Genomic DNA, 25,846 nt, shown 5'->3' with positions numbered 1-25,846 from the left:
CATTTATAGCGTGTACAGTATTTAGTTTAGTTGGCAGGTACTGCATGGTAGGGAGACATTAAGCTAATGGTAATACATTTAATTTTTTTCACCTCACCACATATTGTGCAAATGGATATTAAAAATACATTTATTTCCGTGCAGACTTCCTTTGGATATTAAACTGAGCGTTCACCTCACCATAGCTCAAAATATTCTCTTTCCCTCAGCCAGTCTGGGGATAATCAATTAGCTTGTCACAGATGTCTCTGAACTTTAAATGATGGCAATCTTGAAATAGATATCCATTGGTGCTGTCACCTTGTGCACGAGTCAAATGTTTTGCCTCATCTCTGAAGACTACTTTGTGTGCAAGTGTGCGAGCACTTTCAAGTGATAGTGTCTGCTTCTCATTTGCTTAAGCTATTCATTATCACATTTTTTTGCTTTTAATGCAATAAGAGTCAAGCCTGTATACAGCTTAAAATGTTTGTGTTGTTAAAAAAATACATACATATATTATCATTAAACTTTGCGTACCAAAAGTAGTAATGATCTCTCATAATTTATCTAATTTACTATCTAAATGAGAGGATCTGAAAACCCACACGTTGGCAGAAAACTCACTTTTGTGGTTTGGGTGTGCTGCTCTGTTTTCTCTGGGTTTGGTCTCTAATGTCAATTAATTTTAAGGGTATTGACACGAGGAAATGTCCTGAAATCAGTTTTGATGATTTCACATGCACTACTGTTGAGCAAAGCTGTTGCAGATGATTCAAGTATTATTTATCTGTTCATCATATAACTCGCACAACACACTGGACTGCCAACACACTACACTTCGTTTTTTTTTCTTTCCTGGATGGTGTTTCTTCACATATTACACATCACGCTGTACGTCATATTTTGATGGACTGTTGTGCAGTAAATGTAAAGCAAATGGAGCACAATCTCTGTCTCATTATCCAGATGATTTGAAGGACATGGCATTGAATATGTACATGAGAATCAATATATCAGATGGTACTTAGCAAATGAGTCTGGCATGACTCCCTTCTTAGCAGCCTTGAAAAATTGATTAGTGTGCTATTTCCCATGCTCAGGCTGTTCCATATAAGATAAGCTATTGATATGAAGTGAACATTTAAGTAAATTACTTAGTCATGGTTTGGTGTAATGGCCTCAGGCTTTGGCAAAGAGAAAACAGACATTTAATTCTTGTAAAGCCAAGCAGGCAGGAAAAATAAAGATTGCTGAGTGTTCAGGAGGACGTTGGCTCATAACAGCCACCAAAATCATCCATGTGTTTTAAGTATTTGTATTTATAGTTTTTCACTGATAATGGATTAGAACTGGTTAAGTGATTTATCAATTAAAAATGATAAAGATTTGCTGCTTACAGCCTTTACTGTATTATTGTAAATTGGATAGCTTTGGCACTTTTTATTATAGATAGCAGTAACGCTTAAGGTATGGCTTTTGTATTTGGCGTCTGGTAAGTTGTGATAGGTATTCATCAAAGTATTTGTACTTAGTATGTTTTAAAAAATGAAAAACATACTAACTAAATGAATTCAGATTCATTCTTTATTGAGAAATTGATAACGCAAATAATTATTAGTTGCAGGTAACACTAGCTAACACTTAGAAGTTGTAGGTTAACTTCGTAGTTGTAGGCAGGCAGTGGACTACTGGTCGGCAGTGGTGGAAAGTAACCAAGTACATTTACTCAAGTACTGTACTTAAGGAAAGTACAAGTACCTCTAAATTGTACTTGAGTATTTTCATTTTCTGCTACTTTATACTTCTACTAGAGGCACTAGAAGCAAATATTGTGCTTTTTACGCCACTACATTTATTTGATAACTTTAGTGACTAGTTACTTTGTGGATTGAAATTAATAATACAAAATCTAATCAACAAATGAATTATGAAGTATTGTTATAGGTTAATATAAGGCTTTATTAATCTACCCAGCAATACATAAAGTAATTCAAATTAGCCCCACCTTTACCAGCTTCAACATTAAAGTGATGTATGCTACACATGACTGCATCAATAATTATAATCCAATGATATACATTATTCTGAAATCAGTCTTTCACTCCAACTAGTACTCTTACTTTTGGTCCTTAACTATATTTTGATGCAAATACTAAATTTTTAATGCATGACTTTTACTTGTAACAGTATTTCTACACTGTGGCTACTTTTGCTTTAAATAGAAGATCTGATTACTTCTTTCACCACTGCTGGTCATAACTTTCATTCGGCAAAGAAGAAAATTGTATAATTAATTAACTTAATTAGGTTGGTTAAACTTGGTTCAGTCTGTGGAAATACAAGGATAGACTGCAAACATCTGTAATATCTTAACATAGTTTTAAGATGTAACCCGCGACTGGAAAACAGGTAAAAAAAATAATAAAATCCTAAAACAGGTGGCATTGATGACCTAATCACGGAATCACGTATGGTGTGATGAGGTCACAGATGCACGTTAGGATAACGTTAGAATAACGTTATTTTACCTTTGTGAGCGAAGCAACCGTTAAAGGTATTGTGTACTAGAGCTGCCTTTCGGTAAGTTAACAACTTCTCAGTAACTGTTCAGAAGAATTCACGATTTTTGATTACAGGTAAAGGTAAACTCCAATCCATTTAAAAAAAAATAAAAAAAATCAAAGATGGCGCATAATTAGTGTCGTAGCTCAACTAACTACTGGAGGGCCGCTCAGCTGGATTGCACAAAGCGGCAAGACGTCTAGAAGTTAGCTAGCATAGGTATGTAGCATCACTTTCCGTTAGCTACATTAAATAGTCCTGACATAATTCAACTGTTTTGTTTCTTTTTTTTTTTAAGAGGCTGTTTGTGGTACAGCTGAATTGTATTGCGTTATACTGAGAGGTGTTTTTAATATTTATTCTAGTTAACACCCTCAGTGATGTAGCTAAATGGGGAAAGTGAACAGAAAGTGTATTAGGTAAGTTAGCCTTGTACCTATTTTAACTAGCTGTAGCTTACCTAAACTGTGGGGTCCCTCCAGCCATCATTAATCATTTACAGTACCTGTCCCTTGGTGGTTTTGTTTTCCCTGCACCAAATGCCTATGATGGGCAGTGGTGAAAGAAGAAATACCATAGTCTAAAAATACTCCTTTACAAGTTAAAGTCCTGAATTCTAAATGTTAGTAAATGTCATAGTAAAAGTACTGAAGTCTAAAAAGCAAAATGTACTTAAAGTATCAAAAGTAAAAAATACTCATTATGCAAAATGGCTCCTTTTTAAAAGTGTTATAGAATATTAGAATCTGTTTTTATCACTAAGGAATACATGTAAGAGCATTTTAATGTTATAGTTAGTCAATGCGGAGCCAATTTCAGGTACTGTATACTACTGGGTAGATAAGTAGTATAATACTGCATCATATTATATAAGCATATCATTTTGTTAAATGTAGAAAGTAACTAATAACTACAGCTGTTTTAAATAAATGTTATGGAGTAAAAAGTACACATTCCCTATGAAATGTAGTGGAGTAGTAGCATAAAATGGAAATACTAAAGTGCAATTTTGACATACTTGTACTTTACTTAAGTACAGTGCTTGAGTAAATGTACCTAGGTACTTTCCACCACTAACGAGGGCTTCACTCAAAAGCAAAGCCATCCACAAATGACATATGCTCATCTAGAGCTAAATGCTACATCTTATGGACTTAACTTTGCTAGTGGGCAAATATAAGTTGATGGACTGTTGGCATGTAGTGCCAGAGACAGCAATCTACCATGACACAAAGGATGATTTTGGTGTCTAGTTATGTCCTCATGACTTGACACAAGATGTCGACCTGTGAGCCAGTTAAAATTTTAAAAACTAGCAGTATTCATTTAAGACACAACTTTCTGTACACCCCACCTCCTCCCCTAACACACAAACACGCAAACAAATGCAGCGAAACAAACTTCTGTCTTTGTTTCTAACACAAATGCACTCCCCAGTACCAAGCTGTTTAGGATACAACTGGAGGGGCACCAAACCAAAGGTCACAGTTCCTGGCAGTGATGTGTCAGCACTGTAGGCAGGCCTGAAATACAGGCTGGGTCTCTCTCTATACCCCCTCCCTCACTCCCAGCTGTTGCTGGATACTCTTCCCATTTTTCTTTTGATCGAATTCTGTTTCCTTTTTTGTCTGGCTTATACAAGCCATCTGGGAGAGACTTGATCGCCAAAAGAGAATTAACTTGGGGTCATATTCAGGGGACAGTTGGGAGTTCCCTTTAGGTCAGTTTAAATGTGACCCTGCGAGCAAACACAAATTTATGCTGACAACTTGACTAGAAAGAGGATAGCCTCCACGTATTGCTTATTGGATAAACACTGCAGTGTGCGTCACACTGGTTAGCACAGTCCCAGTCCTGGGGTTGGTCCCAGCTCTTTCTATGAGGACATTAAACATTATTTGTCAACTCAAAAGACAGTGAAATCTGGTAGACTGGACACTTTAAATGAACCGTAGATGAGAGTAGAGTGTCTGTTTATAGCCCTAATAATAGAAATTTTCCACTGTGACAATGAGAAATATCTAACAAGTAGACTGTGAAAGAATGTACGAGCAACAGTATCAGGTATGTGACTACTGAGCTAAATTGTCCTTAAATTTTTTACCATTAATCCAAAATTTAAACTGAATAAAAACACAACTTTCAGAAATGTATTAGAACCTTCTAATGGAAAATCATGTGCTATATACTTATGTATGAGTTTTAACTCGCACTCACTTATAAGTCTTTTAAATCAATTGATTTGAAAGGGAACTGACTCCATTACTACTATAGGCCTGTTCCAAATTTCTAGTGTCTTTCCAGCTCACGATACTAAAACCATGATTCAAATTCAGAGATGGTTTAGATGTCACTGCTTATAGTACCTTGTCTTTTTTTCTTCTGCCGCTAGAGGTTGATTAAAAAGGTAAGTAGAATTTATTTTGTTCACCTCAGTGATGGAGAAGAAATCATATCTTTATTCTTTCTTGCTCAACTATTTCATCACATTTCCTCATACCATTGTGCTACAGTGTATCACAATTATTCTTGTTTGTCACAAGAATGGGCAAGTTGTCTAATGAGTGTGTTACTGTACATGGTTGTGTTTGTGTGTGTGTATGTTTGTGTGTTTTCCTCCCTCTGTTTGTTTCCTGCTTGCACTTGGAATGGAAGTCCGAAGTTGAAGATACTTTATCCATTCAGTCCCTTGCAGTTTACCCACACAGGGTCAAAAGCAGAGGAAACTCTTAACTTAATATCTGACGAGGTTACTAACTTAGGCCACAGATGTGATATGTCAAACCTGACAGGGTCCAGAGGTCAATTGTCCTATATGATCATATGATGAAAATCTGTTACCTGTCTATTTCCTGGCAGGCGGGTCAGGGGGGTGGACACCGGACCCTGCTCTACGGTCATGCCATCCTCCTTCGCCACTCCTTCAGTGATATGGTGAGTATCAACTATACAATTTGATTGTCCAGTAAAGTAGTGCTCAGTGGCACATGCTGAAATAAGATGTATGGATGGATGGATGTCAATAACTTGATAGATAAATTGGTGAAATGAAACAAATTTTCTCAATCGACTAATCAACTGTTTTTAGGAGAGAGAGAGAGAGAGAGATATTTCAATTACACATTTGAATGAGAGCTGATTTCCGCTCTCAGCTTGTCTTACTGTTTCCTTTGACTTAAGACTAATTCATTTTTCACTCACCAGTACCTGACCTGTTTGAAGACATCAAGGTCTCTGACAGACAAGCTGTCATTTGATGTTGGATTACAAGAAGATTCAATAGGTACAGTATGACTAATTGACACTTTAAAGCGTTCACTTGGCTTTTTACTGCTTTTAATTGAATTCAATCCTCCTGAGTAGACATTCCAGGTTGACCTAACCTTGAGATGGAATCAATACCCATGGGAGAAATACTGTAACTGTGTTACATTTGACATTTGAACTACAGGAATGCTTTAGGCCATTTTTCAGGTGGAAACAATACTTCAACTGCTCCTTCAGTCTTCCTCAGATGATGTTTTTTTTATTATGCTTTTTGCTACCCAGAATAGACAGTTGCTTTAACAACAGAGAGGAGTCAGGATTATCTTAAATGGCATGTATGTGACTGTGTTGGGCAATAGACCTGCTCAGATGTTTGTATGTATTCTACTTTATTACCAATATATGAATGTTTTTGTGTATCTGTGTCGATAGGAGAGGCCTGCTGGTGGACCATCCACCCTGCATCCAAGCAGAGGTCCGAGGGAGAGAAAGTCCGCATCGGAGACGACCTGATCCTTGTCAGTGTGTCGACAGAGAGATACCTGGTAGGTTAAGTCCAGTATCTCCTCTCCACAATAAATCATTTCAGACTGATCTGTAACTGAGAAGAAACTGAGAGGTTGGAAGGTTGAAAGAAATATTTTTTTGTTAATGTCACTGGAAAACAAGCTGTTGTTTAGCACAAAGACTCTGATGCACTTTTTTGGATAGAAGATGTATACTTCTTTTAGTAGAAGATGGCGTTATAGTAGAGAATCATCTTAAACTCGTCATCACACACTAGAAAGCAGATGCATTTTTAAAAGATGGTGGGTTAATTGCAGCTCAAACTATTCTCATTAAATCAGCAGGCCTCCACTCAGTTTCTCATTTCAAGATAAGATGTGTTTTTCTCATGAATATTTACGATTTTTCAGACAGTCTGGATACATCAGATACAGTCTCTTGTTTCTGATGCACACTGTATCATCTCTCATTTTCCTTTTTCTGGTTTGCTTGTCGGGTCTCACTTCATTCAGATTTTCTCTGCTGTTGTTTTGGGGGCTTTCTTATTTCTCTGCCAAATGTTTTCATGTCGGAACAGCATTGTCTGCCTCTAAACTTGCAAGAGTTCAGAGGCAGACAATGCGCCAAATTTTGGATATTATGCGCCCCACATAGCTGAAGTTATCTGCTTTGGTTCACTGTTTGTCTCAAAAAGGCACTTTGGAAAGTTTCATAGCCTTCGGATAGCTCTGATACCCGTCTCACTCCAGCCAACTTCAGAGTGACAAGGCAATTCAAGGGGAAACCTTTAAAACTTTACACTGCTATCTGTAATGGAAATCTGATTACTTGTAAAGCCCTCCTGTGCAGTTTCTTTAAAAAAAAATTATTTTTAGGGAAGGCATCCATCTGACTGATGAGCTTATAGTTAATGCTGTCTCCCTTATGCAGAGCTATACACCCGACCTCAATTAACTTACTAGGTAAAGAGAGAGAAGAGGGAGATTTCAAGAGGGAGGGTGAGAGTGAGAGGGAGAGGAAGAGGCAGAGAGAGAAATGGAAAAAAGAAGGGACAGCGACGTGCCACGCATAGGAGAGTGAGCAGCGCTGGCTTCTAGTGGCTGCTCCAGCCCTTCAGGGATAGAAATGTGCAATTAAAGCAAAACTGGCAAAGAGCCACACTTTCATCTCCTCCGATGGGAAATCTTCACCTGATTTGGCCAAACAGAAACTCAGCTTTTGAAGAATGAGACAAAGACCAGAAATTCAGGCAAAAGCAATCAGTGCTTTTGTCTGAATCAGAGAGGTTGTGGCACAGCCTTTTTAGGATGTAGGCGTTTGTTGCTTTGTGTCTTTGTGTCCAGTTAGGCTGAAATGTGTCAGCAGTTTCCCTTTACTCTGCATTTCGTATTCAGGCCTGGCGCCCAAATGTCAGGACAATAAAAAAAAGAATCATATTAGGGAGAGCTAGTGCTCAAAAAGTTTGACTTCATACAATTGTAATCCACACACTGGTTTGCAATATTTTTATGCACAGCACTCCATCAATCCATATCATCTGTTGCACTGAAATACATGGTATACTGTACATTTTTAAAAAACACAAAGACTAATAAAAACATTAAATGTATGGTTATATTTGGCCCAACAATTATGTAAAAGTACATAGTTTTCAGGGGAATTCAGTGAGATGAAATAAGATGTACCTCATTTCCATGTTTTTGCTAATCAACACATATTGTGAGGATGTAGCCGAAGGCTAGGATCATTTCGAGCCTTCGCTCGCCTCTGAATCCTGCCTGTAGGGAAATGGGAGCCGCTCCAAGTGTTTCTGCTGGAAGGAATTATTATTATAGAGTATTATCTGAACATAGCTGCATAGAAAAACACTGGTGCAGCAGTGCCATTTAGCCCACAGCGTTATAACGCTGTTTGCTCCAGAGGAGAGACACAAAGTTGTTTAAATCTCTTTTTTTCATCTGTGCAGTATTGCTCCGTCTTTGTCTACAATATGTTTCCCTCTTGCTAACACGACTACTTCACTGGCAGTCTCCACCCTTCTGTCTAAAGCCATGTGTAACCCGCTTCTCTCTTGCAGCACCTCTCTATCTCCAATGGCAACAACCAGGTGGATGCCTCCTTCATGCAGACCCTGTGGAACATCCAACCTACCTGCTCTTCAGGCAACATGACTGTAGGCAAGTTCGTGACCCCAGTAACAAAAGCAGCAACCACAATAACAACTGTCTCTCATCCACTTTTTTCAGAGACAGTTAAATGCATTTTTTAAATTGTTTTTAAATAGCATGGTTCTTCTCTCTGTCTAATAATCTGTTAAGTTATTGTGCAACTATATAACCATAATAAAGATGGAGACTTTCGGCATGATCCAAATGTTGAGAATCTTGTAACACAATGTTGTTTTTGTAATTATTAGGGTTTTTGATTGGTGGACATGTGATGCGTCTTTGTCATGGGCATGATGAGAGCTTGACCATCCCTGGAGCAGACAAGAGTATGGAGGAGCAGAGGTTAGTAGATAATTAGCTCAGTAATTCAACTAAATTTAGTTCATGTCCAAGTTTTCTTGTGATCAGTTAGTCAATATTTAAAATCTTTAAAACTAACAATTGAGATAGTAGTTTTTGGAGATGATAAAAAAGAACTGTTAAACAACTCTTCAACACTTTTCTGCAATAGTTACTGAGGGCCAAAGTGCAGTTTGCCAGCAGAATAAGACTTTTAGATCCTGTGCGTGAATGTATGGAACAGTAGGGAAAAGAAGAAATAGTGCCGTTATGCACCTCTAAAAAAAGGTTGAAAAATCTTTCCTGTCCTTCCCTCTTGTTAAAGTGGTATGCAGTCAAGTTTTTTATCTTTACACTTTTTGTGTTTTGTGTATGAATTGAGAATTCAGTTCTGATCCTTTAGTGTCCACTCAGTTTTAGGTGTTATTTTCTGGGTTCAATAATAAGCAGACAGGTCATCCTTCAACCAGAAGCACTTAAATATCCTTGAACTTCGACCATCTTATCTGTGAATATTTTCTCTTTCCAGAATCAGTATCACAAGAAAGCAAATTATGTCTTTGTATCAGACTAAAAGATAAAGTAAAAATATGACAAATGGTATGTTACCAGATTTTAATTATCAATCCATATTCCATGGGCAGTTTGTGTAAATAGTTTCAGCATAACACATGCAGAATTTAAAAATATACGTATATGCATTGCTTTAGTAAGATACTATGTCACATAGAAGAATTTCTTGTTCAAATGCTTGAGCAGTGAGACTTAACATTATTTGTATTCCCTGTGTCTGAGCTGTAGCAGTAGCAGAAACTTTTCAACCTATTTTATTCCCACTGTGACACAGAAATAATTGACGTTCCCTGTTGTGTCTTTGTGCTCTCAGGATAGTCAACTATGAGGCGGGTAAGGGAGCATCAAAGGCTCGCTCACTTTGGAGACTGGAGCCTCTCAGGATCAGGTGAGATCAGACCCAAATACACACACGGTGAATAAAATAAACTCAGTAAAGTAAATAACATAAAACCCTAAGAGAGATTTCTCTCAAATACGTAGAAGAGTTGTTTTATTTGAGTGGAATCTCTTCATGAAGAATAAAAAGAATTGGTGCTTTATTTACAAATGTCACAGCTACTGTACTGAAGGTTATATATAAACTTCACCTCCTTCTATTCTGAACTGTCACTACCGATTAGTTGGCAAAGTCCTTCAGAAGGTGAGGTTCAGTTTACCATCCCTTTCAATCTACGTCTCTTTCTCTGTCTATCACCCTCCCTCTTCTTCTTTTTCCTTTCTTTAACTGGCCACCCACGCAATTTCCCTCCAGTCACATCGTCTGCCAGCTCTTACTGGGACTGTCTGTCAGAGTCTGTACACTTTGAAATGGCGCAGGTGCATTTATTAAGTTACATGTTCTCCTTCTCGGCTCAGATGAATTTTGAACAGTATTTTTCCACACTGTATCATCCATATAGAGAAAAGTTAAGCTCCACTGACAGTAAGAAAGTTAAACTTTATCTATTTATCTATCTCATTCATTCATACATTCTCATTCCTTTGGCAGATTGGTTTTTACAAACATTTTGAAAATATCCTAATTGGGTGATTTAATCTGCAATGCAGAGTGAAATAGCACAGTCTGTTACTTTTAATTAGAAAATAAGAAATTCTGGTCAACAGCGCCATCTTTTTTTCACTCTTTCATGATGTCAGCATTCATGATTTTGGAAGATCAATAGGTGTAGGTAGCATGGAGAGCAGTTTGGTCAGCTAGCTAAAATGGATGGAAGCTGTTTTACTTCTAGCCATTAAATAAACTAATCGGCCTCCAGAATAGGGCTGGGTATTGTTCAAAATTAAAAATATATGATAGTTAAGTTTTGGTACAGATACCAAGAAATATTTTTTTGATATCCTGCTTTGAGAATTCTAAACTTTTTTTACTGAATGCTGAATGTTCGTTGTTGATGAACACACAGTCCTGTGTTGTATCCAAAGTTTGTGACACCAATACTCTGTTTTTAGCTGGAGTGGTAGCCACATTCGCTGGGGTCAGGCCTTCCGACTACGCCACCTCTCTACTGGCCATTACCTGGCCCTGACTGAGGACCGTGGACTGGTCTTGCAGGACAGGGAGAAGTGCGACACCACGGCCACTGCCTTCTGCTTCAGGCCCTCCAAGGTCAGTGCTTACTATCCCTATATTAACATAATTTATTTATTCTATTTTTACAACTAGCTCTGGTGTGCCCCTTAAGCAAAGCAGTTACACCATCTGAAACCTGCCCTCTGTGTTGATGTAAATACTTGTTCTTAGTCAACTTACCTCATTAAAAGAGAACTCAAAATATCTTCCTCTGACCACTTCATCAAAGGCTCCAGAGATGGGTCTGTAAGCTCTTAATGAGCTTGTGGCTCGCCACAATAAATTGACCTTTTCATAGCGGCTGAGTAGACACTGTAAATGTTGGAGCAAACATTCATGTTGTCCACTGGTCTAATAGGAACTGGCTGGGTTGTAGCCATTTTCAATTAGGAAGTCAAGAGGAATATACCATCACCACCACAGTATTAAGATTCACTGTGATGCAGTGGGGGATTTTCAGGATACCTACTTTGTATTCTTTCATTTGCCTTTGCTTATTTCTTTCTCTCAATTACCCACCCTTTTTTATCTCACACTCTGTTTTGAACTCTCTCTCAATCAGAGGGCTCTTTAGTTCTTTAGTTTTAATAGCGTGTATTCCAAAAATAGCCTCGCTGCCAAAAATAACCTGGAGAAAGGAGCACATGGCTTACTTGAAATTCAAAATGAAAGCAGGTGTTTTAGTGACGTTCAGTGATGCTCAGATATGTTGTGTTTACTTATAAATTGTGCAGTTTGGATGGAGAAGTTGACAAAGGAGTACGATTGTAAGATCTTGCTGATCCATCGTGATCCAACAACCTTGATTATTAATTTAGTTTTAAAGCTTAATAATGAAATTATTTCCCTTTTTTTTTTTAACTGTTTCAGAGCCTCTGCCTACATCTATCTGCTATCAAAAGTAGAACTGGATACTGTAGGTCCTAATACAATAGGCTAATGCTTTTGTGTGTATATGTATGTTTTTGTGTTGAACCTCCCTCACCTGTAGGAATCTAGCTCAAATTTGTGAAAATATCTATAGCTGATTTCTGGGATTTACTGTTTGTTGCGTAAGTAACCCTACTTTATTATCCTGTGTTGACTGCACTGACAGCGCAGTGCTATGAGTCACCTTCACAGAGTACCATTGTGTCCCTCTAGATATCCTTTTATGTACAATAGGTACAATATGAAATCCCCCTGAGTGCTGTCCACTTCGGAGGCTTTAATTTTCCATCCCACCCCACCCCACTCCTGACAGTGTGATTAACCTCAGTAATCAGTATTCCTGCAGGACCCACAGGCTTTGTTTGGTTTACTTGGGATTCATGCTTCTTTGGGGAAAAAAAATATAGAAACTGTTTTATTTTCTACATATTTCTTAACTTCTTCTCCCTCCACCCATTGTGCATGCAACCCAGTGCCAGTCGATTCCTGCATCTAAAAAGGTCAATGCTTTTCCATGTTGAACATTGGTATTAATATGTTCCCTGCTACTTGCTGTCGACTGCAATCAGCTGCATCACTCCATCTCTGCTGAGCCAGAAATGTAGCAGAGCTAATGAGGCCAGCAGCAACCTCCTGGCAGGCCAATGAATGCACTCTCCTCAACCTGCCTCTCTGATTACCATCTAATCATAATATTTCTTCATTTGTCATATTTCAATGCCTGTGTGTGTGTGTGTGTGTGTGCGTGCGCGCACGTGCTGCTTTTCTCTCTGTGTATATTTGGTAATGTGGGTATGTGCCTCTCAATGTCAACACAACAGGAAAAGGGCGACTTGGGCCCAAAGAGGGACATTGACGGCATGGGAGTTCCAGAGATCAAGTACGGAGACTCTGTCTGCTTCGTCATGCATGTGGCAACAGGACTGTGGCTGTCTTACCTGGCGCCTGATGCCAAATCGTCTCGCCTGGGACCCCTGAAAAGAAGGGTAAATAGGATAAAACCTTTCCTCCAGAACTTCAATTTTACAGAGTCATTCCCAAAGTCACTTTATAATGAATCATTTTGGAACTTAGATTTATTCCCATACACGTCAAAAATACTTTCTATTCAGCCATCATAAACAATGGTATTTTAAAAGAGACAGATAATTAATGAAATATGTATATTTCTCTGTACTTATTAAATTATATATTAATAAAAGCAGGTACCTGTAGAAGTAATTCTTGTGGGTTTTGTGCTCAGATAGTTCCTTGTTTTGTAGCTTGTAGCCCACCTACACTAAGAAATACAGGCAAATACATATAGTTTTCTTTTCAGAGCTTGTTATTCATTGTCTACTATCTGAAAAGCTTCCTTTTGTTGTGAAGTTATGTACATACAATGTACATACTGTATGAATAAGCAACAGTAGAAACAAGGGTTGGGCTATAATTCCAGATTATACTGACTTTCAGTGTAATTGTATTGTGAAGAAATGATCATATCAGAATGCCAATTGATGTACAGTCTAACTTGTTCTGTAAGAACATTAGACAAAATAATCAGACAAAACAGTCCAACTTCTGTCAAACATTATTTCCATTATTTTACTGTGATTTTGCATACAATTGCCATATTGTGCTGTGTAGTATATTAATATTGGAAAAATACTGGTTTCATTCGAGCCCTGGTTTTTATTCCCACAATTCACAATTAGTTGTGGTCTTTGGAACATATTAGCCCTTCAGGAACATGTTGCAGGCTAATCAGACTTCATAGGTGAAAGTGCCCGTTGCATAGTGATACAAGTAACTATATATGGTATGTGGCATATGTCTACCTATGTGTTTACAGTAAGATCCTGAATGCCTGCCATAGCTCGTCTCCAACACCTCGAAGCCCATTAGCACAGTAGCAGATCACACCCAATCAAACCAGTGGGTTATATGGCCATTTAAACACCTACCCCAACAGGCAAATATTTATTTTCCCCTCTACTTAAAATCATTGTCTACCCTGGATACTCTTGATACAACCCTTCTCCCCTGACACCCACCTGTCCCGCACACATGATGTAGTAACCCATTTAAATGTGATAATGGGCCATGTGGAGGGTGACAGTTAGTTTTGGGTGAGACAGGGGGGGATTAAGGCGGCACATGAATGCTGCTCATCCCTGGGCATGCCTCCAGGGACATCAAACGCCACCTTGTGCTGGCGCTAGGCAGTCCCTGCAGCCTTGGCAGCATGCCAGTGCACCTGATATGTTGGAGGTGATAGTCAGTCAACATTTAACCCCCCTCCCCCCCCTTCTTGATTATGCTGTTTGATTACAGTGAGTCAGGTTTCACTGAGCTGTAGTGGTGTAAACCCACTAGCCGCAGGAGACTCTCCCCTTCAGACTTACCCATTACCAGTGATGTTGATATGTTTTCAATGTAGTGAGTCCCTGGGACCCACAGGTGGTTGTTTGAGTGTCAGTAATAAATACGAACACACATTATTAAACTGTAAACCATTAATCAAACCAATAACTAACCGCAGTCAACATCAGACAACAGCAGTTACCTAGTGTTCCTGTAGTGGTGACAAAACATTAAAAAATACAGGCTACATACAGTATTAGCAGTTTGAATGAAACTGATGCTCTCTGGAAAATATTACACCAAACTCCCTTTAAGAAATATGACCTATTAGCAATTCCTTACGTGGCCTCAAAAATACAACTCTAGAAACACAACATAAAAGATGTCACATGTTAACAGTCTTGTCAATATGGCATCAATATAATCCATAAAGAAACTGTATTTCCGTACTCGCTACCAGCCCCTGTTTTTTAGTTGTGCTGTTTTAGTGGGAGAAGGCCGTGTGAATGAGAGGTGAACGTTTCAAAAATTAAGATTTCTCACTAAAATACATGCTGTTTGGTGGATCAGATACACACCGAATTGAACACAGACTCATAACACTCTTAATTCACCATCTATCATGTTTGTGTGTGTGAGGTATTTGAGGAGTTTTTTCAGTCATTACCAAAGTTAACTACCCGGTTTGCTGCTTCCCGTTTGGTGCTGGAGAGATACAATATATATATATATATGCACTCACGGTAAGAAACAGTTTTTTGACAAGGTTTCTTTTGTTTATTTCTATGATTTCAACACACATTTGTTGTTCACAACGTATGTCAGCATTATCGGGGAAAATACGTTGCATTCCCTGGACACATCAACAGTGAATTTACTGCGTCCTTTCGGATTTTAATGTCAGAGATGCAGGAAGTGTACCTGACAACATCACTGCGTTACATACTTAAATGGCTTTTCTTATAGCTTCTGGATCAATAGCTTGAGTGTCTACTATAACTTTTAGATATAACTTTTCAGTTATATCTGAGAATAATCAGAGAGCAATGTTGAGATAAGGCTTTTGATAAGTCTTGATTGGATGTAAGGACATTTATTGATGAAATGCATATCTATGTGTCTTTCCTGGTTTAGGCCTGCCTGCATTCTGAGGGCCACATGGACGATGGGCTTATCCTGCAGCGCTGTCAGCATGAGGAGTCTCGAGCTGCTCGCATCATCCGCAACACCACGTTCCTCTTCGCCAACTTCATCAAGTAATGACAAGGGGTTATCCACAAACACTTTCATCTGTCTTCTCTGTCACACTTAAACAACATGACAAAATAAGCTTTAAAACTTGAAATAGACCAAGCAAAAATTAACATTATGTGGCTGAGTCTCCTTCATGGTTTCCCCCCAACAGGGCTTTGGACAGAACAGCGGAGGGTGAGACCATGGTGGTGGCTGGGTATGTTGAAGAGGTGCTGCAGACGCTGAACGACCTGATAGAGTACTTCAAACAGCCCGATTCAGAGCTGGAGCACGAGGAGAAACAGTGTCTTCTCCGTTCACTCATCAAACGTCAAGACCTCTTCAAGGAGGAGGTGAGAGTGGACGATGTGGCCATTATCTTCTGATTAACAAGCTCTAACAAAATCCTGATTGTGAAGTTGCTATGTGTGGATAATTTAACTCCTTGGTAAACCCAAAGATGCTTTTACCCACTGGAGCAGCTTCAGTTTAAATAAATCCAGATGGCAGTTGAGACCATTTATATTAGACTGTACTCTATATAGCTTTTGTTTGGAATGCTTTTGATAGAAATTATCACACTAGTTTGCGAGGTAGCTATGCTTCTTTAATGCTATGGTTCCCAAATGAAGACGTGTAATTCACAATATGAAGGTCTCTTGAAAAAGAGTGTTTTAGACATTTTTTATGCCTTTCTATTAGATATTTTGACAGTAGAGAGATGGGTAATGACATGCAACAAAAGTCCTCGACTTGACCTCATGGTCGGCACCCCAAAAATAATTTAAAAAAAAAAATAATAATAATAATTAGTTATGGTTGTTTAGTGTCTGTTTTGTAGATTATTTTTTTTTATGTGCAAGAAAATGTGTCCCTTGGCTAATGATCTTATTTTTTAATCTTAGGGTCAGGGTGAGACCAGAGAGAGTATAAGCAATCAAAATAAACCTGTAGCCTGTTGAACTGTTATCCTTAAAATGTGTCCTACATTGCCTTCATCAGGATGTGTTCTTTGAGTATGTTTCCAATTTCTTTAAATACAATCAATTAAGTCATGTGACGTAAGAACATATTTTCAGTTTTTAAACTTCACCCCATTGAGTGATTAAAAAAAAAAAAAAGTTTTTATTTTGATTTCTCTGTATACAGTCTACATCATATACATTTCTTCCATCAACAAAACAGACCCACAAAACAGAAACCAAACTAAAACGACAGCACGCATTTATCCCACATATAAAACAAACAAGCTCAACTTCACTATCTTCATATTTGATCAACTTAAATGAAAAACGTTTTGTACATATTGTTATAAAAAGGAATATACTTTCTGTGTAATGAGGTGAATCAGATTATTCATGGCAATAATGCCTCCTTTTTCTTAGGGCATGCTGACCCTCCTGTCCAAATGCATTGACCGAATGAACCTATACAACAGCGCTGCCCACTTTGGAGAGGTTGCTGGGGAGGAGGCAGGCGCAGCGTGGAAGGACATTCTCAACCTCCTCTATGAACTCTTGGGTAAGTGGGCTTGAGTGATGGATCATATGAAAGATCCACATCTTCTGTCAGCAGTGTCAGCTGTTGACCCTGGGTAGATGTGCAGTATTAATCTTCCTGCATGTCTTCACTGAATCCTCCTCCTCTCCTTTACACTTCACACTCTGCACTTCTAATCTTGCATGTTTTCCTCTCCTCCTCCCTTCCTTTCTCCTTCATAAACTCCCTCCTCCCTACTCTTGTTTTCCTCTATGCCACATCTGGAGTTCACAGCTGGTGACGGCCTTTACATGACATTTCTTTGTAATTATTTGTGACAAGGGAGTGGAGAGAGAAGAAAAAACAGTATATCTCTTGTATTCTTCTTTCACAATTTGCCCTGCCTTCCATTTAGGTCACATCCTGCTCTGAGATCAGTGTGGGCACATTACGAAGCATTGAGCTGCATATTTGATGAAATGATAGCGTCATTAACAAAATGCCAGCCATCACAGGTGCTGGCATTATGCTGTTCTCTCGGGGCCTGTATTGAGTCATGAATTCTAAAGCTATGACCCTGAAAAGTTAAATTTTTGACAACTTTTTCTTGGGTAGTTTGTTTTGCTGTCATTGGAGCTTCCCCATCAACAGCTTCCCCTCGGCTCACCTTGACTGCCCTTATATTCATCTTCACCTCCCCAGCATGTACTCCCACATGCACACACATTAAACACACACACTAAAACCCACAAATACACTCTTCTTAGTACACTCCAGCCTTGCCCACGGAGGGGTCACCTCCAAGGATGCGAAAGCAGTCTGGCGAAGCAGATTTTGCATGATGAATTGTGCAGCGGCCTTGTTTGTCCTGACTTCCTCTCCCTGCCTTTCCACAGTAAGACCGCCAGTCTATTTAAAGGAAAACACATAGTTATTGGTCTAAGTGAATTATCCAGGTGGTAAACTTACCTGTTAATTGATGAGGACATGGGCATCAAATTCTTCCATCATTGTAAATCATTGGTTTTGGTGTGTCTCTCTTTAAACCACTGTAAATGGTTAAATGAGTGCTCAATTGAACTAGTTAGAAGAAGAATATCTCCTCATGGTCCGCTAGCTGTCCGTTCTGTGTGTGCTGGAAAACAAAATCCAGTGTTGGTACGCAGTCCTGGCTCTGTAAATGGGAAATAAACAAAATGACTCAAACCGAGCCACACAACAATGTTCCAGCCGTGATTTGTGTGTCAGGTAACGTTAAATGACTTACTGCCTCTTAAAGGAAGTTTTTTCTTGCCACTGTCGCCAAATGCTTGCTCATGGTGGGATTTGTTGGGTCTCTGTAAATAATATTATAAAGAGAATGGTCTAGACCTGCTCTATAGGAAAAGTGCAATAAGATAACTTCTGTTATGAATTGAACATAAAAAAAATAAAATTTAATTTTTGAACTTGCCCACGGACATTCAGCTTACTTTCTAGTTTGCCAAGATATGCTGTTGTTGTGCTGTTAGCTATAGTAGCCGGAGAGTTGTGAGTATCGCTGTCTGGAGTTGGTGTGCTAGCTCTGGGAAACCGTCTCTTAACGACACTCATACAATGATGTTGATAGGTTTTCATTGTAGTCAGTCTCCAGGACCCACAGGTGGGCATTTGAGTGGGTCCCCAATAAAATTTGTGGGTTTTTTTTTTTTTGACAAATTGTAGATTTAGTGTTAAGCTCGTGTTTAGGGATGGGTGTTATAAGGATTTTATCATACTACTACTCTTATCTATACTCTTATGAATTCTTTTTCATTTCTAAATAATTGCTTTTTAAGAAATATATTATTTAAAAAAAAGAATAAATTCAGAACAGGATTAGAATTTAATATATTATGTGAAACTAAATGTTGTTCCTAGAGCAGGCACATTAACGTTTACAACAGCAAAGTCACTATATAAACTCAATATCTCACTGGGAATATCTCTCAGGGAAAAAATTGTGTGCGTCTCCTGGACGTGTCAATAGTGAGTTTACTGCGTCCTTTCAGATTTGAATGTGTCAGAGACGCCGGACGCATACCTAGCAACATCACTGGGCATGAGGCATTACAAGTGTGTTCATAATGTTTTACAAGTATCTTACCTGCTTATAATTGTTCTATATTTGTTCTTGTAAAGTACCTTGATCATACTTACCTCTTTATGAGATCTCATTGTGAAGAGTAACTTAACACAAGGCTGCAATCACCAGGCTGTTTTGCTGCCACTGGTCAAAAATGTCAAGTCTGTTTCATTTCACTTCACTTCTAACCACACCCTTGGGTGTACACCTGAGTGCATCTGTACATCACTGCAGCAAGGTGAAATGTTTATCCACTGGAGGTCAGATAAAACAATATTTTGAGGTGGTGTTAAGTTACCAGTATGCATTATAATACATTGTTGTTGTAGTAGTAGTAGTAGTAGTAGTATGTGTATAATGAATTACACATATGGGCTTTTTTTAAAGTATTCCTCTCATGGGGAAAAAAATGCCAGCACACTGACAAAAAAAAGTAGAGGAGGCTCTTCAGATGCTGAAAGAATCCATTTATTCCATGTGCAAAAATGTTACAAAATCTGGCAAAAAAAAACACTTTGGTCATAGTAGGACAACTTTAAAAAAGCTTTTTTTTTTTTTTTTAATAAAATGGGACTGTTAATCCTGGATTCAATATGCAAACCCTTTCACAATTATTTCTCTAAGTTGAAATGTTGCCAGTATTATTACTAAAAGCTCAGTCTTTCCTACTTTATTTAATAGTCATTGCTTTCTATATCCCTTAATATAGTGTATGCTAATGTAATCATTATTTGAAGTCTGTAGTCTGTGTAGCCTCAGGTTCCTCCTCTCTGTCTCTGACTTTTAATTTCATATTCACATAATTCGCAGTGAACATCTTTGCCCTTGCATCGTGGTGTGGCCTCTATCCATGTGTTCGTATTGATAGCTTTCCTTAAAAGGCAGAATTAAAAGAGATTAGACACCCATCAGTATTCCTTTGGCACAAAGTGCTGTTAAATTGTTTCACAGGGATTATCAGTCCAGTGTCCCTGAATCCTAATGGTGAAAAATGAGACAGGAAAGTAATAAGGAGACTTCTTAATGTCACCACGGTGGCACAGAAAGGGCACAAGAGAACACTCTTCAGCTTTTTAGATGACTTCGCAGTGGCTTCAAAATCTTTCCCATGTCTTTTCTATCAAACAGACTTCATAATAATAGGTGTCAAGTGGTTTCACAGATTTAATGATTTTTAATATCTACCTGTGGACTGAGGATGTCAGACAACAACTTTATGTTCACAGGAAAATGGACTATCTCTCGTCATACTGTCTGCAACATCCACTCATCTATAAATCAGTTGCTTGGATCTAATTTTACACTCTTAACCTTATTATTCATGTCTTTACTAAACCTTTTCATTATATAACCTTGTGAAAACTTTGTCCTTTGTTCAGCTGCACTGATTCGTGGGAACAGGAACAACTGCACCCAGTTTTCCCGCAACTTGGACTGGTTGGTCAGCAAACTGGAGAGACTGGAATCTTCATCAGGTATTATGGGAAACACATTTTTTCAGATCATCGGTAAAAACTTGGAAAAAGGCCCAAACCCTTATAGTATTACACTGAGTGTCAGACATCTTAGCTTCAGTGGAGCAATTTTTCTATTTATTATACATGTGTTCCAATAATGACAAATATTTTGTCTGTCTCAGGGATCCTGGAAGTCCTTCACTGTATCTTGGTAGAAAGTCCGGAGGCTCTGAACATCATTCAGAGAGCTCACATAAAATCCATAATCTCTCTGCTCTATAAGCATGGACGCAACCACAAGGTAGGCAGAAATACAAGTGCAGTAGCTTAAATGTTAGCTATAGGTGTTTCAGACTGATTGGTTTCGACTCCTGGTGTGAGCATGTATGACTCCACATGCAACTGCTCAAGTAGGACTATTAGATTTTGATCCAGTGTGATGTCTGATGACTGTCAATGTTAACAAAACTAAAAATATAGCCATGCCAGAAGCCAATGAGGCTGTCAAGCTCGAACACACCAGAAAAAGAAATTGTTGAATGGATGAAAAACGGAGAGACAACTTTGCTACCTCTAGTGGTAATAATTTTAATTTGGCCTAAGAGTGTTTTCACACGTGGCTCAGCTTTCATTAGTCTCAGCTGTGCTTTGAGCTGTATGCTAATGTTAGAATGGTAACTGTAGGAATGTTAACATACTAACATGCATTTTAACAACAACAGGATGTTTATATGATAACGCTAACATGTTGCACTAACATGAATAATAGATAATAATGATAAATAATAAAAGTTAGCATGTTACCATTTATAGCCTACATTTAATATGCTAACATGTTGTGTAACATGCTGAGTATATTAGCATGCTATATTAGCAATAATCTCAAAGTACAATGGAAGCTGAGGAAATTGTGAATCTGTTGTGTTGGAAGTTTAAATTTTGAATTGTTGGTAGCATTAAATGAAACGTCCAGATATCAATAAAATCATTAGGAATAATGTTTGTACCAAATTTCATGCTACTGTATCACTGAGATATTTTACTCTGGTCACTTGTGTTGAACTTCGTATTTTGCCCTGGTAAATTAAGAGATGCAGTGCCAAGCTGTAAAATACAAATATCTTTTACAAAGCTACCTGTGGCACTGGTGATTTCAGAAATATTTTAACTTGCAAATGTGTTTCATAGAATGCAGGGAAATTACATGAGGTCTACTTAATTCAAATTTTATTAGAGTGGAATTTTTGCTTTTTATTATTCTCTTTTGAGTTTATTATAAGGTGTACTCTTAGCAGACCAAACAGATTTTGACTGTAAAGGGGATAATCTTTATCTCAGCCTCCAAATCCTTTCTTCTGCCTCTCTACTGGGTGATAACAACAAAACCCAGTACACAGACATTTGAGCCTGAGAAAGGATTTACATTTCAGTTCATAAAACCTCAATTACTGTTGAACAAAAGTCAAGCTAACAATTTAGAACTCTTGTTGTAAAATGTATTTAAATCTTTGTCATATCAAACGATGATGACATTCCAACCACGTGTTTTACAGGCAGTGTTCAAATGTTTGTCTCTCAGTATTTACCCTGTAAATTGTACCAGGCATAAAAGGGCATCCTCGTAAACAGCTGTTGATCATGAGTGGCAGTTGGAAGTCTATGGCCTTGTTGACTTGAGGGCCCTCTATACAGTGTGCATATGCTACATACATTGCAGCTTGCAGAGAATCTGACTGAACAACTGATCACTTAACTGAGAAATAAGGTGTGGATTTTCGTCTTAGGGTGTGTGAATGCACTTCATTTACACATTTATAAAACAAAAGAGAACAATAAAGAATGCCTGACGTAAGTGTTATCTCCACTTTGTCTCTCTTTTAGATTCTGGATGTCCTGTGTTCCCTCTGTGTTTGTAATGGGGTGGCAGTGAGAGCCAATCAGAATCTGATCTGTGACAACTTGCTTCCCAAGAGGGACCTGCTGCTTCAGACTCGACTGGTCAATGATGTTCAGAGGTAAAGAAAGAGAAAAGCATCTTAATGGTTTTATTCCTCAACTTGTGAATAAATATGAATACGTGTTTATGGGTTCAAATGTTATTTTTAAGTAATCTTGATAGCAGGTTAAAATTTAACATAGATATTTGTGTCTTATTGGGTCAAAATCTCAAAATATTCTCCCAGCAGCCAGGTGATGTTTTGGGTGGGTTGATGGGAGGACATTTAGGCACACTACTTGGTGCTAAATCAGAAAGTGTGGCTTTTTGGGTTCAACAGAATGTACTTCAATGATTTGTATTCTCGGACTAACTACTATTTGACTATTAAACATGCATTGCATCATCAAGCTTCCTCCTCTCTTATCACCTCCAGTATGAGGCCAAACATCTTCCTGGGCGTGGCTGATGGTTCAGCTCAGTATAAGAAGTGGTATTTTGAGCTTGTGATTGACCAGGTGGACCACTTTGTAACTGGAGAGCCGACCCACCTGAGGGTAGGCTGGGCCAACACTAAAGGCTACGCTCCGTACCCTGGTGGAGGAGAGGGATGGGGTGGTAACGGTGTCGGGGATGACCTGTACTCTTACAGCTTTGATGGACTTCATCTCTGGTCAGGTAGGCATCTTACAAGACCCTCATATAAGATCAGCACTACTGGCTAGTCTTATATGATGTTGACTGAGATTGGAAACCTATTTGGATTCATAGAAGTCCCACTGTTCACCTGGAGCCAAGTTAGAATAGTTGGTGTTTCTTTTACCTCCATGGAGTATGCAAGGTGTTACTGGGTCTTACTGCATTAACGCAACCTTAAATGCCCTACAAATGTATTTTTTAAATCAGCTTCTTGCTATGAGCAGGGAGGTCCTACATGAATACACTATTTTATGCCAAAGTTAAAACAGTTTTGGTTATTTCATAGGAGAGATTTCTCTTGTGTTTTTGTCGTATTTGTCAATGGTTTGAAGTGGGCGGGGCGCAATTACAAAAGGGTGATATCTTATAATTCAGAGCATCAATCAGAGTTGAACAACATTTAAATCAAAATGTGATGTGACATTTGGGGGGTTGTGTGCTGTTACCAGAACTGTCAGTCAAATCTGATCCAACCTCATCCACACAGTCCTGATGAAGCATATTAGTTGAGTTTTTGAGTGTTAAAATCTTAAGAAATAATAATTAATGGTGTTTTTTTCCCAAACTTAATGTTACAGAGAAACATGCAAGATTTGAAATCAACTTTTTAACAGCCTTAACCAATAAACGTGTAAAGCAGCTATGTTTGAAATTCAACAAACATGTACAAGTAAATTATAAATAGAAGTGTATTTCGTTACTTGTGACCTGGATCTATTTAGTCTATTTTATATAATATAAACTGGTAAAATCTTTTTATACTAATTTCACCATTGCAGTGAAGTAATTAAGTCAGTTATGGTGTTCAATACAAAAATAAAAAAGTCTTGTGGACTTGGAAGAACTTTACCATGACAGAACTTATTGTGAATAATGCAGGAGCCTGCTGTCCCCTCTCTAGGTTGCTCTTTTCATTTTCCACATAGTGAAGGACAAAGCACACCACTGACAGTGATATAAAATTCCACCATACAACCTCCACCTTAGACCTTTCCTGAGGACTTTGATACACATGTCTTACATCTTCAAGTTTAACACACTGCAAAGCTCATAGCTGAATGCCAGCTGACTGCAGGTATGTTCTCCTCCTGCATAACAAGAAATAACTAGTCAGTAGTTTGTGTTCGCATACCAAACTGTCGGCTTGGTGCTTTAGGGCTTTGAGTCCTTTTTAATGCCCCTGCTTCTCTGCTCTCGCCCGAAAAGCATACACCTCTCTTCCCTTCCAAATTTACTGAAAGACCCTTCACCTCCTCTCATCCATTTCATGTCATCCCTTTTAAAGCACTCATCACCCATCTCTCCACCTCTCTGCTCCCCTCTCTTCTCCTCGCCCATCATCCTGCCCTACATTCGCAATGACTTTGCAGCCGTAACAGCCATCCATCCTCCCTCTCTGTCTCCGCCTGGTGTTGTCTAGGCCGAATCCCGAGGGCCGTGGCCTCCATTAACCAGCACCTGCTGAACTCAGACGATGTGATCAGCTGCTGTCTGGATTTGGGTGCTCCCAGCATGTCCTTCAGGATCAACGGGCAGCCTGTCCAGGGCATGTTCGAGGACTTCAATACCGAGGGATTCTTCTTCCCCGTTGTCAGCTTCTCTGCAGGTGTCAAGTAAGGCTCTGCATTTATAACTGGGAAATGAGATGAAGAAGCATTGCCAATAGAGGTGCTTGTTTTTATTTTTTTCTGGGGCTGTTTTTATACTTGGGATGCAATTACAGCTGCTCAGCCTATGACCTTTACTTGGGTGGCCTTACTCTCAACTGCAACCCTGGTATTAGGTAATGACAGATTTGTGGAGTGCTATTTGCTGAATTGCATTTGAGTAGAAAATTGCAGGTTTCAAAATTAAATGGAAAAAGTAAAAAGAAACTCTCGTAGAAAAGGTGTCAGTCGTAGACATCGTAGAAACCTTTTCTACGATGGAACACTCCAGGACGAATGAGGGACTACACCTTCTTAAAAAGAAACTCCAAAATAAAATACCCATGGTGACATTAAGTGTCAGAATATTATTATTACATAACATCATGCAATGTTATGTAACTTCTCATGTTAGGGCTCGTTTCCTGTTGGGTGGACGCCACGGAGATTTCAAGTTCCTGCCACCCGCTGGTTACTCTGCGTGCTACGAGGCGCTGTTGCCCAAAGAGAAGATGCATGTAGAGCCTGTGAAGGAGTACAAGAGGGACCACGAAGGGGTCCGTGACCTGCTGGGAACCACCCAGTTCCTCTCTCAGGCCTCCTTCATCCCCACTCCTGTTGATACCAGCCAGGTGAGAATAGGACCATCAGGGAAATGTTGCTGTTGCATCAGTTTATTCAAGATACAGCAAAGAAAATGGCTGAATACTCTGTATTATATACTGTATTAGTATGCATATACTATGAAAATTACCAAAATATGAAAAATATGTAAATGCATTATACTGTGTAATAATAAATATAACAAGAGAAATGTTTTTTTTTGTTTTTAATTTTTTTTTTTGCTATATTCAAAATACTGTTATTTAGATCAGAGAGATTCTTACCCTGAAGAAATTTAAAGGATTATATTATACAGGATTTTGCTACTTTAGATAGTAAATTCAAAAACAGTTTAAATATTTACCAGCTTCATCCAACATTGCTGATTATTTACACACTATTGCTGGTCTGCTGCTCTTTTTTTTTTTTTTTAAGGATTGTT

General features: G+C 38.5%; 1 protein-coding gene across 12 annotated transcripts in view; it reads left to right on the top strand.

The window, feature by feature from the left end:
- The window catches only part of ryr3 (ryanodine receptor 3), a 119,921-nt gene that overhangs the window by 25,821 nt on the left and 68,254 nt on the right, over positions 1–25,846 (top strand). For 8 of the 12 annotated variants that reach the window (XM_044169284.1, XM_044169282.1, XM_044169283.1 and 5 more), the window contains 17 exons: positions 5,404–5,478; positions 5,749–5,827; positions 6,244–6,356; positions 8,396–8,495; positions 8,735–8,828; positions 9,712–9,786; positions 10,851–11,007; positions 12,723–12,887; positions 15,382–15,503; positions 15,653–15,833; positions 16,866–17,001; positions 20,443–20,538; positions 20,703–20,821; positions 22,402–22,535; positions 22,893–23,134; positions 24,576–24,768; positions 25,217–25,433. In XM_044169284.1, coding sequence (XP_044025219.1) covers positions 5,404–5,478; positions 5,749–5,827; positions 6,244–6,356; positions 8,396–8,495; positions 8,735–8,828; positions 9,712–9,786; positions 10,851–11,007; positions 12,723–12,887; positions 15,382–15,503; positions 15,653–15,833; positions 16,866–17,001; positions 20,443–20,538; positions 20,703–20,821; positions 22,402–22,535; positions 22,893–23,134; positions 24,576–24,768; positions 25,217–25,433 — 2,298 coding nt within the window. Of the gene's footprint in view, positions 1–2,397; positions 2,563–2,744; positions 2,764–4,936; positions 4,952–5,403; positions 5,479–5,748; positions 5,828–6,243; positions 6,357–8,395; positions 8,496–8,734; positions 8,829–9,711; positions 9,787–10,850; positions 11,008–12,722; positions 12,888–15,381; positions 15,504–15,652; positions 15,834–16,865; positions 17,002–20,442; positions 20,539–20,702; positions 20,822–22,401; positions 22,536–22,892; positions 23,135–24,575; positions 24,769–25,216; positions 25,434–25,846 lie in introns of those variants that run through there. The other 4 variants (XM_044169276.1, XM_044169273.1, XM_044169279.1 and 1 more) reach the window with 3 other exon arrangements.

Source organism: Siniperca chuatsi, linkage group LG16 (genome assembly GCF_020085105.1).
Source record: "Siniperca chuatsi isolate FFG_IHB_CAS linkage group LG16, ASM2008510v1, whole genome shotgun sequence".
NCBI classification, from domain to species: Eukaryota; Metazoa; Chordata; class Actinopteri; order Centrarchiformes; family Sinipercidae; genus Siniperca; species Siniperca chuatsi.
The sequence above is the reverse complement of the archived record's forward strand: the minus strand, read 5'-3'. Positions and strand labels throughout refer to the sequence as shown.